Here is a 17,083-nt window from a genome sequence, read left to right on the forward strand (position 1 = left end):
TTTATTTATGAACTGTCTAGGCTGTTCCCCTGATTAACTGTCTGTTTTTATACCAATACTATACTGTTTTGATTACTGTAATTTATGGTGATAGTGCCATATTTGTATGTGTTGTGTGTGTGTGTGCGTGACATCATGGAATCTCATCCCTAAATATCTTAGCATGAAAGTTTTAAGAATGAGGGCATTGTCATAGTTAACTTGCAACAGCAATATAAATTAGTGATAATCCCGAATATTATTTAATATACAGTCCATAGTCACATATCTCTAATGTCTCCCAAATATTTATAGATTTTTTAAAATTTTTAATTAATTAATTAATTTATTTATTTTTGGTTGTGTTGGGTCTTCGTTTCTGTGCAAGGGCTTTCTCTAGTTGCGGCAAGTGGGGGCCACTCTTCACCGCGGTGCACGGGCCTCTCACTATCGCGGCCTCTCTTTGTTGCGGAGCATAGGCTCCAGACGCGCAGGCTCAGTAGTTGTGGCACACGGGCTTAGTTGCTCCGCGGCACGTGGGATCTTCCCAGACCAGGGCTCGAGCCCATGTACCCTGCACTGGCAGGCAGATTCTCAACCACTGCGTCACCAGGGAAGCCCCATATTTATAGCTTTTAAAGACATTTATGAAGGTCTTTTATCAATATCTGTAGCTTTTCTTTGATATTTCAAATTTTTTAAGTTTTTTGCTGAGTCAATTTTCACACTTTATCATATTGCTAGGAATCCATCCTTTCTAATTTTGAAAACTGTTGCTGTAGAATTGATTATTCTATTCTCCTAAATTATTTTAATCACTTCTGTCTCTGTGGTTATTTCTCCTTTCTACTCTTACCCATATTTGCTCACACTCTCTTTATCTCTCTTGCTGTCTCTTTCCTTTAAGGGGTTTATCTTTTTCATAAGTCTTGGCCAAGAAAAGCAACATTTGGATTTAATGTATCCTCTGCTATCCTCTTATGGTACCTTATTACTTTGGGGTTTTATCTTTATTTTATCTCTCTTCCTAGTTTCTTTGGGTTTCTTTTGTTGTTCTCTTTAGGAAATTATAAAAGTGAATTCTTAGCACCTCTTGGTCTTTTTTCTTTAGCCATAGATGCATTCAAGACCATGAACTCCGGGGATGGGTCTCACTGTGTCTTACAGGTTTTGTATGCTGTGCACTGCTTTTTGTTGCTTTCTAGATAGCTGGTAATTTTTCTTCTGGGGTTCCTTTTTAATCCACAGATTATCAGCAGCTCCTTTTTAGTTTCCAAATGGATAAGATTTTTGGTCATTTTTGTTATTTATATCTTTTAAAAAAATTTTTTATTGAAATGTAGTTTGCTTACAATGTGTTACTTTCAGGTGTACAGTAAAGTGATTCAATTATACATATATAGAAATATATATATCCTGTTTTTACATTCTCTTCCATTATAGGTTATTACAAGATATTGAGTATAGTTCCCTGTGTTATGCAGTAGGTTGTTGGTTATCTATTTTATACATAGTAGCGTGTATATTTTAATCCCAAATTCCTAATTTATCCCTCTCCCCCACTCCCCTTTGGTAGCCATAAGTTTGTTTTCTATGTCTGTGAGTTGCTTGTATCTAATTTTATTTGATTATGAACTGAAAAATTGTGATGTTTAAAATCTCAGTGCTTTTGAATGTTTAAGGTTTTAATTGTGGACTTGTGTCACTTCTTTATGATAACTTTTAATAGATATTCTTGGACTTTGAAAATAATGTACATTCCCTATTCAATGGATGTAAGGTTCTGTATATAAGTACCAGTTATATCCAGCTTATTGATTGTATTTTTCAATTCCTCTGTGTTCTTGCTTATTTTTTTCCTGTTGGATATGCTGTCTCAGGAAGATATCTAGAAGACTGACTATAATAGTAATTTTATCAAATAGTTCTTGAATGTGTCATCGTTTTTGCTCTGTGCTTTTAACTTGTAGAGTTTGCTGCATAAATGCTGTGTCTCTTATACTGCTTTAACAAAAGTCAGCTTTGTGTTTATAAAAAGGCCCTGTATATCCTTGAGGGGTTGAGTGGTTTGGACCTCTGCTATTCATCTTCTTCCATCTCGAGACCTCTCTTGCGGTTCCTCTATGGTTGGTTTTGAATCTTAACTATTTCCTTGGAAAGGGGTATTTGAGTATCATAGTTTCTGGCTATTTGCTTATCTTCAGATATCTTCCTGACTGTTGGAAGATCTTGGCTGGATAGAGGATTCTTAGGTTGCAGCCCTTCTCTCTTAGGTGCTACTCCACTATGTCAGAGTAGCAGGTGAGAAGTCTCGGCCTTTTCTGCTGAGTTTTTCTGTGTGCGTGTTGGTGGGGGGTGGCTGCAGTGTGAGGGTCTTGGGGGAGCAATATCAATCAGGGCTGTCACCTTGCCCAATGCCAAGAGGCACCATCCGTGTCAACTTTCGTCACAAGAATCGCAGATGACTGCGGGCCCACCTCTTTCCAGCATCTGCCGCTATCTTGTTCTCATCCTTGGTCTTCCCAAGCCTGGGCTCCAGGTACTTCCCCAGCCCAAGGGGAAAAATACTTCTGGTGGTTTTCTCCACCCCACAAAGCTGACGGCCTCACCTGGACCCCACTGTCCTTAGGCTTCTGCAAGAGGACCCCATGAGAAGCAGATCAATGGAGGTGAGCATGGAGGCAAAGGAGGTTGCTTTCTTGGTGCCATAGTCCCAGAATCCCTCCTCATCCTCTCTGAGTGTAGAGTTCTTTTGACTGATTGATTGATTGATAGATTTTTTTATTGATGTTTAAAAATTGAAGTAGAGGACTTCCCTAGTGGCGCAGTGGTTGAGAGTCCGCCTGCCGATGCAGGGGACCCGGGTTCGTGCCCCGGTCCGGGAAGATCCCACGTGCCGCAGAACGGCTGGGCCCGTGAGCCATGGCCGCTGAGCCTGCGCGTCCGGAGCCTGTGCTCCGCAACGGGAGAGGCCACAGCAGTGAGAGGCCCGCGTACCGTAAAAAAAAAAAAAAAAAAAAAAATTGAAGTAGAGTTGATGTACAATGTTATGTCAGTTTCAGGTGTGCAGCAAAGTGATTCAGTCACATATCTCTCCTTTTTCAGATTCTTTGCCATTATGGTTTATCCCAGGATATTAAATGTAGGTCCCCATGCTCTGCAGTAGGACCTTGCTGTTTTGAGTGCAAGGTTCTTGGAGTAAAGCTTGCTTAGGACTCTTCCTGCAGACATATGAACTCTTCAATTTTAGACATCCCACAGTGACAGTAAAGCTGCTGTTCAGTAACTGTAGCATCCTTTTAAACAGAGTAGGCGTTCAATTATTTTTCCCTAAAATAAAGCTTAAAGTGTGGCATCAGTGTTCTCCAGTAAAAAAAAAAAAAAAAAAAAAAAAAAGAGGGATGTTAAAATGTTCAGGCATTTGGCGGTTATATACGGTCTAGGAAATCTCCCAGCCAGCTTGCTTTTGAAAAGGGAAAGATAAGACCACAGTGCATGGCGTGACGGTCCAGAGCACTCATGACCTCTTTGGAGAAAGTACTCCACGAGAGACCATCTAACTGGTTAGAAAGCGGCGTCCATGACATGAACTTGTTTTGCTATTTCTGTAGGCTTTTATTAGAAGGTCTCACTGAGAAGAAAGAAAAGAATGTTCCTATAAACTTGGGACAGAAAAGCAATAAAAGCCACTAGAGACAGTCTGAAATTTTTTTTTTTTTTTTTTTGCGGTACTCGGGCCTCTCGCTGCTGTGGCCTCTCTCATTGCGGAGCACAGGCTCCGGACGCGCAGGTTCAGCGGCCATGGCTCACGGGCCCAGCCGCTCCGCAGCATGTGGGATCTTCCCAGACCAGGGCACGAACCCGTGTCCCCTGCATCGGCAGGTGGACTCTCAACCACTGTGCCACCAGGGAAGCCCAGTCTGAAATTTTTATTGTAATATTTCACTGATCAGAAGGAGGAAGCCGGAAGCCTCACGAGGTTCGAGAAATCATAGACGATATGGACAGACCATTTTTTTTCTGCCTTGTGGAAAGGTAAAAATTAATCGGGGAATGTGGTTCAGAGCGGAAGAAGCAATTGGTCTAGTTGTGCTAGAATGAAGTATACTTTTTGTGAATTTTTTTATTGTGGTAAAATACATACAACATAAAATTTGACATTGTAACCATTTTTATGTGTCTCATTCTGTGGCATGAATTACATTCAGTGTTGAATAAACCTTCACTATGATTTCCAAAATGTTTTCATCTCCTCAAAGAGAAACTTTGTAACCATTAAGCCTAACTCTCCTCTTCCCCGAGTCTTTGGTAACGTCTTTTCTACTTTCTGTCTTTATGAATTTGCCTATGGAATGAAGTACTTTTGTGAACCAGGGAGCTGTAAAACTAAGTTGGAGCTTGGGTGAAAAGACTGATCCTTTTTTTTTTTTTTGCATTTTATTTATTTTTTTTACACAGCAGTTTCTTATTAGCTATCTGTTTTATACATATTAGTGTATACATGTCAATCCCAATCTCCCAATTCATCCCACCACCACCTCCACCTGCCGCTTTCCCCCCTTGGTGTCCATACGTTTGTTCTCTACATCCGTGTCTCCATTTCTGCCTTGCAAACCGGTTCATCTGTGCCATTTTTCTAGGTTCCACATATATGCGTTAATATACGATATTTGTTTTCCTCTTTCTGACTTACTTCACTCTGTATGACAGTCTCTAGGTCCATCCATGTCTCTACAAATGACCCAATTAGAAAAGACTAATTCTTGATGGATTCAGTACTTAATTTTATAGACAAGTGAAGCCGTGCAAAGTTTCAGAGCAAGAAATATGACCTGATCTATACATAGCTTTCGTAGCTTCATCTGGAAGAGGTTTGTGGAATGGATCGGGGTCTGGAGACCAGTTGAGAGGCTGTTATAAAGCCCCAGGCTGGGGGTAAGGAACACTAGTAGCTGCTACTGAAATGGAAAAGAAGATTTAGGAGACATTTTAGGGAAAATACAGGAGGAAGCCACTACATGACCTGGCAAAATTACCTTGGGGATAAGGGGAGGGAGGATAACAGCTGTTTTGAGTCTGGGTAACTTGGGTGATTAATTTTGAAGCGACACTTAAATGAGACATTCTATTAAGTCAAGAAAACAGTTACTTAAATTATCAACACAGTACAAGGAAAAGGTCAGAATGAGGTGTGATGTTCTTTTAGGATAAACCCAAACTAAAGAACAAAAGAATTCTGTCTTCTCTTAAACGTCATGGTTCATGTGACATGGCACTTCATAGGAAGGGAAAGAGGTAGGAAGGATGGGTGATCAGTCACTCTAGGGTGATGGAAAGTAACAGTTCAGGGAGGGAGTGTGAATTAATTCTATGTGGAAGATCAGTCCTCGTGGAAGATCAGTCCTCATGGAGGACTCTGCTATGGTCAATGCTTGGCAGTGGTAAGTGTGATATCATGGCTAGGAGCCTGGAGTTTGGATCCAGACGTCTTGAGTTCAAATCCTACTCTGTCATGTACTAGCTGTGTGGGCTTGGTCAAGCTACTTAACCTCTATGAACCTCTGTAATAAGGAGTCATAAGAGTATCTCACTGGGTTGTTATACACAGATTAAATGATTTAGCATTCGTTGAGTGTTTAAAGAAGTACCCGGCTCAATGGTTTGAGTTAACCAAGAATACTGGCCTCCACGTCAATGCTAATTATTCATTTTATGGTTAAAAGTCAATTTAAAAATACATAATTGATATCATCATAACTCACTTCGAAAAATTCTTTGACTTGGACTTGGATTGTTTGTTTCTACGGGGTCTACGTTTTTTTTAATTTGTTGGTTTTTTTTGTTTTTGGTTTTTTTTTTTTTTTTTTTTTTTTTTGCCTACAACGTGTAATATTGAGTTGAGCACGTAGTAGGGCCTGAATCACCATATGGTTGACTAAATGAAGGAAATAATAAATTATCTTTATCCACGTCTAAAATTAGGAATACGGATTTCTAAGGCTCTTTTGCTTCACTTGTAACTAAAATCAGGGGCACTGTTTTGAAGGTCATATTCAGCTTTTAAATGAGAGGGTTTTTCTATCATTTTTCTCTCGGGAAATTTAGAAGACGCCCAAATTGGCTGTGATTAATACCAAGTGCCTCCGTGCGGTACACGCTTACCCCTGGACCAGCTGCACGCCGCCTTGCCCACCGCCCCTGGAATTCCTGATCCCCAGGCGGACCTGGGGCCCCCGGGAGCCGGGCTCCTCCGCAGGCTGGGCTCTGAGAGACTCGGTGGACGCTGCTGCCCTCTGCTGGTGACCGCACGAAACACGGCTCTCCGTTCCCTTCACGGGGGCTTCTCGGAGGAAAGGGACTGAACCTGTGAGTACCTCCGAAACCTCCCTCACCTGCACCCTACGCCCTGCAAAAAAAATGTTCAAAATCAAAGCACTACTAAGTGGTATAGATGAGCAGTAGGAAGTCTGACACAGTTCTGATTTTTCCCATTAGACCACAGCTCTTCTTTAAATGTTCACTATTTAATTCTTTCCCAAAGTTCACTTTCCCGCGCCTCTGCTTTGTTGAATTGGCTGGATACAGCGCCGTTTCGATGTGTCCAGTGTAGTTTTTTCAAGTTTATCTTAAGAAGAAATTGGAATGTAGGTGCCGTGTGTTCTAGACTGGTTGCACGATGTTTAGCAGGGCTCTGTGGTTGTGTCTTAGACTCCTGATGACAAAAATCAGAGACTCACCCTTTTCTTTCCTCTTTCAGTATTTACGGCCTAGTGGTTAGCTTTGAATTTATACCTTTTGTAGTGCCTTTTGCCTTACGCCCCTTGATCATTTTTGTTGTTAAATGATAACCTTTGATTTCTGGAAATCATATCAGTTCATAAGGATTTTCCTTATTCTTTTTTAGCTCTGCCTAATGCTTCGTCGTGCGTTATGTGCTGTAGCTTATTCGACCCCTTTCCTATATTGGGGCATGTAAATTGTTTCCAGTACTGTACAGCTTCACGTAATGATGCCATGAATAAGCGTGTGCGTGTGTATTTTTGTATGACTGGGGGTGTATCTTCAGGGTAGTGATTAGAAGTGGGATTGCTGCCTGAAAAGGTGAGGGCATATGTAGTTTTGTTCAATTTTACCAGACTTACTAGGGGCAGAGGCTCACTCTGAGAGGGTTAGTGACTAGCATTGATTGTGAGGATACTTGTGATGAAAGAAAGAGAGAGAGAGGGAGAGAGAGAAAGAAAGAGAGAAACAGAAAAGAAAGAGAGGAAGAAGGAAAGAAAGGGAGAGGGAGGGAGGGAGGGCCACCTGGAATTTTAGCCATGTGGTCCTATCTCATGAGGACTCTGGAAAATAGTCTGGTTGGCGAGGAGGGGGAGGCATGCACTAGACCTCTTGGGACAATTAGAAACTGTAGCACGACTCGGCTCGTAGAGACCGATCTGCTGCTTGCTGGTTCTGGCCGTAAGGCTGACCTTGGTCCCTGCACAGCCTGGGTTGATGCATATTCATTCTGGTATGCCTGTCCCCGTTGGTGACGCCACTCTTGTCTGTCTGGCTACTCTTCTTCCCATCACCACCTGAGTCCTTGGCTCTGTGAGACATTCATCCCTTCCTCCTGCTCTTTCTTGCCAGCTCGCGCCTAACTTTCTGATCTGATCGTGGCCACTCTAACTGCACCGCCTATTTCATGCTGTGCTCTGTACGTCCACTACCAACTGGGGAATCCCACCACGTTTCTAATTCAGGTTCTGATAAGTAAGAGTCTCGGTGCCCCGTACTTCCCTTTGGGACAGAACTGGTCATGCCAGGGCGTCTCCTAGGCCACCAGCAGTTTACACAGTGTGTCATGTGTCCCCCTAGGGCAGCCTCTCCAGAGGGGCTAATGGGTGGCACTGGAGCTATGACAGGTAACAGGATTGATATTTCTATAATTGAGCAGTTCACCAGAAATGGGAACATGGCCGCGCTTATGACTTTACCTGTTATGTTCTCAATGGCTGCACAAGGCCAGTTGTAAATCCGTGCTCTTTCCTATAGCACTCTTGTTTTTAAACTGTCAAGAGGGAAAAAAAAAAAAGCTATCACGTGTTTCATCACTTGTTTTGTATATGAAGGGAGGTAATTACTAATGGAACTGAGAAAGTTGGTACCAGGTAACTTCCTTAAAAAGTGATCCTAAACCAAGTCCATCATTTGTATCTTACCCTAAATGTCCCCTTGTCACAAAAGCCTTTCCTTACCACCTCTATCCCAAGAATGTGTTTACGTCCTCGCTATTCTGGCCACTGTCTGAATAATTTACTTAGTGGTCTGTTGTTTGTTTACCTTTCCCCATTCCTCCCCCACCAGAACATAAGCTCCATGAACTTAGTGGCTACCGGTCTGTCCTATACCCACGGCACCCAGAACAGTGCTCGGCACACAGTAGGAGGTTATAAATATTTGTTCAGCAAATCAGTATAATGATGGCGAGGCTGTGTGAAAAGTGTCATGCTGTGTGACACATTCGACACTTCCTGCTGTGTGCAAGTGGCTTTTAGTAATCAAAAATCACACTGATATTGTTTACGTCAATTATTCCAGCTCGATAACCAAATCCAGAAATAAGAGCATTTTGTAAGTACTCTTCTTCCTCCAAGATGCTTCTTTGCAAAGGTGTCTTCTAGCGAGGGCGAGATGAGCATGCCCCGTGGATTGATCGTTGTGCTGCCATAACACTGGAGTTTGGTGTGTTCGGAGCAGATGGTCTAAGTCGGCATCCTCTGAGGTGTCATCGGTAGCTGCCTCCAAGGAAGGACGCTGGCAGTGGTAGAGATAACTGCGCCTGCTTAAACCCATCTCGGACGTAAGCGGGGAAGCTGTAATCAGCCTCTCATATCAAGCCTTTGAAATTCAGTAAAAAAGCTGGAAGTGCATGCAATTAAAAGTGAGCATCGCCACAGCCAAGCAGATGAAGTTAATTATACGCTAAGAGGACCATGTTTTAATGCAGTGGGCATGGTCGTCATCCGCATCAGCGGCCTGCGGGGCCTGGTACAGCAAACTGACTACGTTCTGCTCAGAATGAAAGAATCCAGTCCCCTGAAACAGAGCATCCTTTTCAGAGCCAGATGCTCTCACATAAAGGGAAAGTACAAAGGCTGAGAAGAAGGAGGGCCCGCTTGATCGAGTTTCTAAATAAAACCAGGCTGCAATAGAAGAGAGCTTGTAACACTCATCATAACTGAAGAAAGTATGATTTAAAAATAAACCCTAGAAGCAGAGCTGATAAAGGAGACATCCCTGCCCTGAGCTCACCATAGCCCGTGTCAAGTCAACGTTTTAATTTCTAGGGGGCTGGATTCTACAAAGAAGAGGCATGTTTATTTTTTCTCCAAGAGGCAACAAAGACCCCAGACTTCAGGCTTCTCTAGCAGGGTCTTTGTGAAACTAGTTAATCCAGTCAAATTGAGTTAATGGCTACAGAGAGGTTGATGGAATGGGCAATTTACTGTTCAATAATGAGCTGTCAATATGGGTCAAAGAACCCCTTTGATCAAGCCAATCACGGCAACGGTTCAGGGTTCCGTTGATTTCTCTGCAATTAGTGGGCATGGTGCTAAAAAGCAAAGACGAAGACAGACCTGACTAGAAATGTGTCTCCTCTGTGCCGAGCAGAGAGCCTGACGGCAGGAGCTGGGCACGTGGCCTCAGAGAGCGTTGGCACCTGGTGATGAGTCCCAGAATCCCCTGTGATTTAGGTCTCTGGGCAATTGCAGTCGAAGTTTGGTTACGAATCTACAGTAGGAAGAATCGGAAACCAGAAAATACCAGTCGTATATAATTTAAACGGCTCTCTCTGCCTTAATGACTATGTACACAGGTTTTCCCTTAAACTTAATAATGAGTTTTTGATCATATATCCACTCCTTATCAAAACTCTGAGTCTCCGATGATCATTTTTGGGGGGTTGGGAGGATTCTTTAGTTCTTTGCTGATGGACTTGAATTTATCTTCCCCCTTCTTTGAATTGAAATACTTCATGTCTTAGCTCCAGGTTTCAAAACATCGGCTAATAATTTATACTGGATTTTGTTTAAAGCTGGGCTTCACCTGAAATCATAAATCAAACGACAGAAGTGAGGATTTTCACATAATTCCCTGAGAGATTTATCTTCACATAAAAATGTGAAAAGTGAGGTGAAAAAAAGAATAAATGACAACTGAAAGCATCCCAAGTATAAAAGTCAAAATTTTTCCTGCGTTCATTCTAATCAGTCTGTTGTTTTCATCCAAGAATGCTCATCGCTGTCAGAGTTCACCCTCTTGTCTGTGGGGTTAAAGTAATTCCTCAAGTGGAAAATCTCCACCAGAGATACGGGTTTCCAGAAGTGTCCACAACGAGTAACACATTTAAGAATAAACACCCATCATGTATCCAGGAAGAAGTATTGTTTAAGGAGGCAAAGAGATTTGCAGATTCCAGACCTTCACGATTATAAATTCAAAAGCAGAGCCTTCAAACAAAAATGCAGAGTCTTGACTGCTTTTCTCAAATATTTAAATGTGTTCTTCAAATTATTCAAGTGGTATATGGTTTTTAAAGGTTTGGTTTGAAAAAAGCCACAGTGCCTGGCTTCCAGCACCTTCCCCAATAGTATCCCACATCCAGAGGCCACCACTTTTAACCTTGTCTTGGGGGTTTGACCCCTGTCTTTCTAAACAACGTGCTTGTACTGCTTTTTTCTTTCCTGTACAACTTTGGTGCAATTGGGGTTAATAATTGTCTTGTGGTTTTGGGCATAGTTTTCTAAGTTCCTATCTCAGACCTAGACTCTCAGGCAAGAGTATAAATACACTCTCAGTATTTTCAAACTCATCATGTATTTGATCTGTTTCTTCTTTTTGGAGATTCCCTTCTAGAAGCCTCCACTCTATTTATTCATTCATTCATTGATTCAAGAAATGTGTGTGGGTGTCTACTAGGTGGCCATAGCTAGGAGACAGGAGCTGCAGCAGATGAGTGAGGGGAGAAGGGTCGAAGAGGACAACACAGAGACGTTGGGAGGCGGCATCTCGCAGGGCCTTGTGGGCCACTGTAAAGGGGAACTTGAACTTGAAAAGGGTCACACCATGGTGATTGGTCTATCAAGAAGAGCACCAGGGGCGACGCAGGGAGACCAGTTAGGAGACCAAGATCCAGGAGGCGGAGAGTGGCGGAGTGGACCAGGTGTTAGCAGGAGAAATGGTGGAAAGCGGCCAGACTCTGAGTAGATTTTGAAGTTACTGTGAGTGTGATTTCCTAGGGAAGTGCATGTGAAGAGGAGAGAGGGGGAGAAAGAAAAAGAGGTATCACGGGGAACCCACTTCCTGCTCCAGTCCTTCTGGAGCTTTCGAGGTCATCGACAAGGTTGTCATCCTGAGATCTCTCTTTTTTTCTTCACTGGAAAAAAGCAGAAACTTCATTTAAAAAAAAAAGGAAAAATTGCACATAATTCTGCCACTCAAAGATAACTACTGGTAACATTTTGATGTATGCTTTGCCAGACGTTTTTTTTTAATTGAAATATAGTTGATTTACAATGTGTCAATTTCTGCTGTACGGCAAAGTGATTCACTTATTAATATATATACATTTAAAAAAATTTTCTTCATTATGGTTTATCGTAAGATACTGAATGCAGTTCACTGTGTGTAGCACCTTGTTGTTTGTCCATTCCCTGAGCTCTCTCTTTATACCATCCCAGGGATTCCTCTTCCCTTGGGTTGGATTCCCCATTTTCTAGGTAGAGTTCATCCTCTGCGACTTCCTTCCTGAGAATGGGCAGATGGGAGATATGTTTGAGATTTTTGTAGGTCTTCAAATGCCCATATTCACTCCACAGTAAAGGGTGAGTATGGGAGTCTAGGCTGGTAATCATTTTACCTTGATCTCTGAAGGCCCTGTTTCATGGTCCCCAGTGTCCCATTTCAGAAGATATGAGCCATTCTGATGCTCATTCCTTCCTAAGTGACTTTGTTTTTTCTTCCCTTTAACCCTTGGAATTTTCTTGTTGTGCCCACTGTTCTGAGTTTTCACAGTGGGCGACTTTAAAAAAAATACCTATTGCTGGGTACTCAGTGGATTCTTTCAAACTAGAAACGTGGTGTCGTTCAGCTCTAGAGTGTCTCTCTTTTTAGTTTTCTCTGTTCTCTCTTTCTGGAACTCTTACTCAGATGGTGGCTCTCCTGACAGCTTCTCTCTGAACACCGTCAGGGAGGTTCCTAGTTCGGATTCTCCAGAAGAAAACAGAATCTGCCCAACCGGTTCATCTAGTTGAGACAAGACAAATTGGTCATGAATTGCTAACCAGCCAATGAATCAGTTTCCCTCAGCTTCACTCATCTGAGCAGCTTTGGGTCACATGACCACAGCTGCCACTCCTGAGAGTTCTGTAAGCAGGAGGATAGGCATTTGGGAACAGGCTTTTGTCACTAAGATAGAGCTAATTGCAAATATTCTTTGCTGTCAAATCTTATGTCAAGTAATAGATTCTGGGCTGGAAAATATGGTTTTATAGATATATATAATATTATATATATTAAAATATATATGTATAGTTTAAATATATATATTATAAATATATATTATTCCCCTAGTAAATTGTAAAAATATTTTAAATATGATATACCTTTCTCTTTAGATGTACATTCCAGATAGATCAAAGATATAAGTGAAGAAAGAGAGAGAAAGGAAGGAAGGGAGGAAGGAAGGAAGGGAGGAAAGAAAGAAGAGCATAAATATACCAGAGGAAAACATGGATGAATATTTTTCAAATCGTGGTGTTGGAAAGGTTTGACCATGAGAACAGAGACCATAAGGCAAAGAACGACAAATCTAACTACATAAACACTGTAAACTTTTATGTTGAAAAAAATTCCATAAAAATGTAGAAAAATAACTAGAGGAAATTTTGCAACAGTTGACAAGCATTTAGTTTCCTTAAGATATGAAGAGTGCTCACAGATCAATAAGGAAGATTTCGTAGAGGAATTGATAAAGCAAGATAGGCATTTCATCAAAGAGGAAATATGTAGCGTCAGTACAATTGTGAAAAGAAATTCAGCGTCATACTAATAAGAGGAATGTAATGGGAAAGCAACACTGTTTCTGTTGCCGAAGATTAAAATGGGTGATAAAAATGTCTTGGCAAAGGGGGAGACAGGCCCTCTGTTTAATGTTGGTGGAATGTGAGTTGGTGTATAATTTTTAGAAAAATAATTTAATCCTTATATACTATGTCAAAATGCAAAACGTTCAGCCCTCTTATTCAGCAATTACACTTCTAGGGATTTGGGGTAAGAAATAATTACCCAAGTGTGAAAATATATGCATGTAGATGGTCAACCCTAGCGTGTTTACGAGAGTGAGAAAATGAAAATGATTCAAATTGATATCAAGTAAGGATTGAAAGGGGAAAACTTGGTACATAAAAATAATAGAATCCTATGTGGTCATTAGAAGTGATGACGTCAATCCATATTTACCGGCATGGAAAGACATCTACCATACATGGTGGGGCGAACAAAGCAGTTTATAAGGTACAAGTTTAGAATGATCCTATTAATATATATCTAGGTGAATTTCCGTGAAGCTAAGTGTGTCTAGAATGTACGTTCCCCCGAGGACAAGGCCTTCATGGTCTTCACTGCTGTGTTCCCAGTGCCTCAAACTGTGCCTGGTACTTTGCAGCCGTGCAATGATGTTTGCTGAATGAATGAACGAATGAAAGCGGTTTACAGAGTTCTTCACCAAAAGTTTAACATGAAGGAGTGCTGGTGATTTTTTCTGTGCTCTCTACATTTTCTCTGTCTTTTGAGTTGCCTTCAAAATGTTTACTTTTACCGAAACAGATGCGCTATTAGAAACCTATGGTAATGCCTTCTGCTGGTGAGAACGTGGCAGTCCCGAATGTTTCAGTGACTGTGTAAACTGGTTTAACTCTTTCTGAAAACCACTGGATAGTCAATATTTGAAAATCAAAAAGGGTTCCTTCCTTGTGCCTATTAATCCTGCCTGGGTATTTATGCTAAGGAAAAAAAAAAAAAAACGTAAAATATGAAATGCTGTGTACGTCCCAAGGTGTTCATCTTGGTTTTTTGTTTTTTGTTTTTTTTTTTGTGGTACGTGGGCCTCTCACTGTTGTGGCCTCTCCCGTTGCAGAGCACAGGCTCTGGACACGCAGGCTTGGTGGCTATGGCTCATGGGCCCAGCCGCTCCATGGCATGTGGGGTCTTCCCAGACCGGGGCACGAACTCATGTCCCCTGCATCGGCAGGTGGACTCTCAACCACTGCGCCACCAGGGAAGCCCCCATCTTGGTTTTTATATTAGGAAAATAACAACCCTGGACAACCTAAAGGCACTTCTAACGGAGGGAAGAGTAAAAGTAAATTATGAAAATCCACTAGGTGGAATTTCCTGTAACCATTACCTGTTCTGAAGACTCTGTAGCAACATGAACAAAGAGAGGCTGAAAACACAGGCACGCAACGACTTAAATTCTGCATAAACAAAGTAATGGTGCTTTGGTATTAAGAGTGTGGAATTCTGGGAGCCGTTTTCTGAGAAGAGCGGAAAGAACATGAGCTTTCGAGCTGCAGACAGAGGTTTTTATTCAGGCGTAGCTGTTGCATAACCTTGGCTGGTCATATTCCCTAACTTCTTTGTGCTTCATTTTTCTTATCTACAAGATGGGCTAATAGTACTACTTCCTAATACTGGGAGAATTCAAATGAGATGCACATAAAAGTAAAAGCCATCACAGATATAGAGAACAAACTAATGGTTACCAGTGGGGAGAGGGAAATCCAACCTTGGAGTTGGGCACCACCCACTCTGGGACTCTCGTGGCTGAGAGCGAGGGAAAGCCACCGGCGACCACACGAGGGCGCCCGCATTCGGGATGGGTGAGGCATTCCCGGGCGTGTCCAGCAGGAGACGCTATGGGCGGAGAGGGACCCTGGACCGGAAGCCGGGCTGGAGGCTTCCGGGCGCAGTCGCGAACTCCTTCCACTTCCGCCGCCGCCGCCGCGGGACCGGGCTGAGTTGCCGTTTGTTCCGAGCCGCTACCCTCGCCGTCGCGATGCCGCTGGAGAACCTGGAAGAGGAGGGTCTGCCCAAGAATCCGGACCTACGCATCGCGCAGCTGCGCTTCCTGCTCAGCCTGCCGGAGCACCGCGGGGACGCGGCCGTGCGCGACGAGCTGATGGCAGCCGTCCGCGATAACAGTGAGGCCGGCGCGAGAGCCGAGTCAGCGGCCTAGGCCTGGGCGGCCCCGCGCTCCCGAGCCTGCGGGGTTTTCCACAGCGGGGCTCGCGACCCCGGGGCGCCCCTGCGACGGGGTCCCCGAGACCAGACCTGGCCTTTGCGCCCTTCGGGGCTTTCCTTTTGTCGGGGGCGCCTTCTGGGACCTCCAGCCTTGCCCTCAGAGGTTTGCATCTCTGTGCGCCTCCCCCCCTGGGGCCAGCCTCGGGGCGGGGGGCGGGCGGATCCCGAGGTATTGAGCCCCGTGCCAGGCACGGAAGAGAGACAGGACTTACTGTCATTAGCGACTGGTCTCGGGGACTTCAGCATTGCGGGTGGAGGGGAAACTTGGGTCGGTTCCTTTCGCCCTTCCTAGGAGTGAATGGCAGCGGGCCCTGTACCCTTGTACGCACGGGTCTGAGTGTGTGTGTGTGTGTAAACAAGCTTAGCCTTTCCCTTGTTGGAAGACTCTGTGGGAACAGAAGCCGCCGAGAGGCAAACCGAGGTTGTCCGCCCCCCGGCCCTAGTAGAGGGCGGCGGTGACAGGCCTGGCCCTGATGCTGACCGCCCAGCCCTTTACCAAGCTCTGTCCCATTCCTTCCTCCTGGCAGGTAGGCGACTGGTGGATGACCTCGCAGTCGTGTACGAGGAAGGAGTGGGTAGACACTGAGGTTAGGGCAGGACGGGGCCTCACTCCTAAGCCACATCCCTCTTGTTCGCTCTCAGACATGGCTCCTTATTACGAAGCCTTGTGCAAATCCCTTGAGTGGCAGATGGACGTGGACCTGCTCAGTAAAATGAAGAAGGCAAATGAAGACGAGTTGAAACGTCTGGACGAGGAGCTGGAAGATGCGGAGAAGAATCTGGGCGAGAGCGAAATCCGAGACGCGATGATGGCAAAGGCCGAGTACCTCTGCCGGATAGGTGACAAGGTGAGTGAGATGGCCTCCCCTCTCTGTAGAGCCTGACATGGGCGCTGTGCAAGGTTAGTAATGTCTCATTTTAAAAACTAACGTCCTTTTCCACCAAGTGCAGAGGTAACCTGCTTGCCTGAACTAGTGAATTAGTGCAAAAAGTTAATAAAGAAAAAGTAGTCTTCTTGCTACACCCATTCTGTCACCTGCCCCCGGACAGCCACCGGTGTGTAGTCTTCCCCCTCTCTTTCTATGCCAATAAAACAAAGTGCCTGTTTGGAGGTGTGTGTTTATTTATTGTTTTTACAAAATTGGGATCATTCTCAGTAGTTCACTTTTGTAACGTATCCTGGTTGGGAAGCATTGGTTCTGGTGCATTTTGAAAATTATTGTTTACACAGGTAATCGTCTCCTTGTAAGAAACTAAAATATTACAGTTAATGCTGAAGTTCTATTTTGGTTTTCTTTATTCTCTATCTCCTCAGATCTTTTAATTTCTTTTATTGTACATTTCCAATTAGGTAGTATTGGTTTTAAAAGTTGGTTTTAAAAAAATCAGTGGAATCGTAGTGTACTCATGTTGTTTACTTTTTCATTCAGCATTATATCTGAGTGACTCCCGTGTTAATGTGCCTATATCTTGCTCATTCTGGCTGACTGCTAGCTAGTAGTCCATGGTAGGGCTATGCTGTAGTTACTTAGCTAGTCAGTGGTTGGGTATGTGTGGTGTTTTCAGCTCTTTTTGCTAGGACAAGCCACTGCTGTGTAAACATGCCTGTGTGTGTGCCTCTTTGTGTATATATGCTTATGTTTCTCTAAGGTGTATTCTGTGAGATGAAATCTCTGGGACGAAGAACAGTTTTTATCTTAGTATGTGTGGCCTGTTCTCCTGCACAGCAGCCAACCTAATTTATACTCCACTATCA

General features: G+C 43.4%; 1 protein-coding gene across 3 annotated transcripts in view; it reads left to right on the plus strand.

Moving 5' to 3' along the window:
- Positions 1-17,083, plus strand: part of PSMD6 (proteasome 26S subunit, non-ATPase 6) — a 91,763-nt gene that overhangs the window by 55,551 nt on the left and 19,129 nt on the right. The window contains exons 6-8 of one of the 3 annotated variants that reach the window (XM_032649604.1): positions 6,085-6,345; positions 11,706-11,849; positions 15,970-16,175. In XM_032649604.1, coding sequence (XP_032505495.1) covers positions 15,972-16,175 — 204 coding nt within the window. In that variant the 5' untranslated portion in view covers positions 6,085-6,345; positions 11,706-11,849; positions 15,970-15,971. Of the gene's footprint in view, positions 1-6,084; positions 6,346-11,705; positions 11,850-14,892; positions 15,228-15,268; positions 15,431-15,969; positions 16,176-17,083 lie in introns of those variants that run through there. The other 2 variants (XM_032649602.1, XM_032649603.1) reach the window with 2 other exon arrangements.

Source organism: Phocoena sinus, chromosome 11 (assembly GCF_008692025.1).
Source record: "Phocoena sinus isolate mPhoSin1 chromosome 11, mPhoSin1.pri, whole genome shotgun sequence".
Classification (NCBI taxonomy): Eukaryota; Metazoa; Chordata; class Mammalia; order Artiodactyla; family Phocoenidae; genus Phocoena; species Phocoena sinus.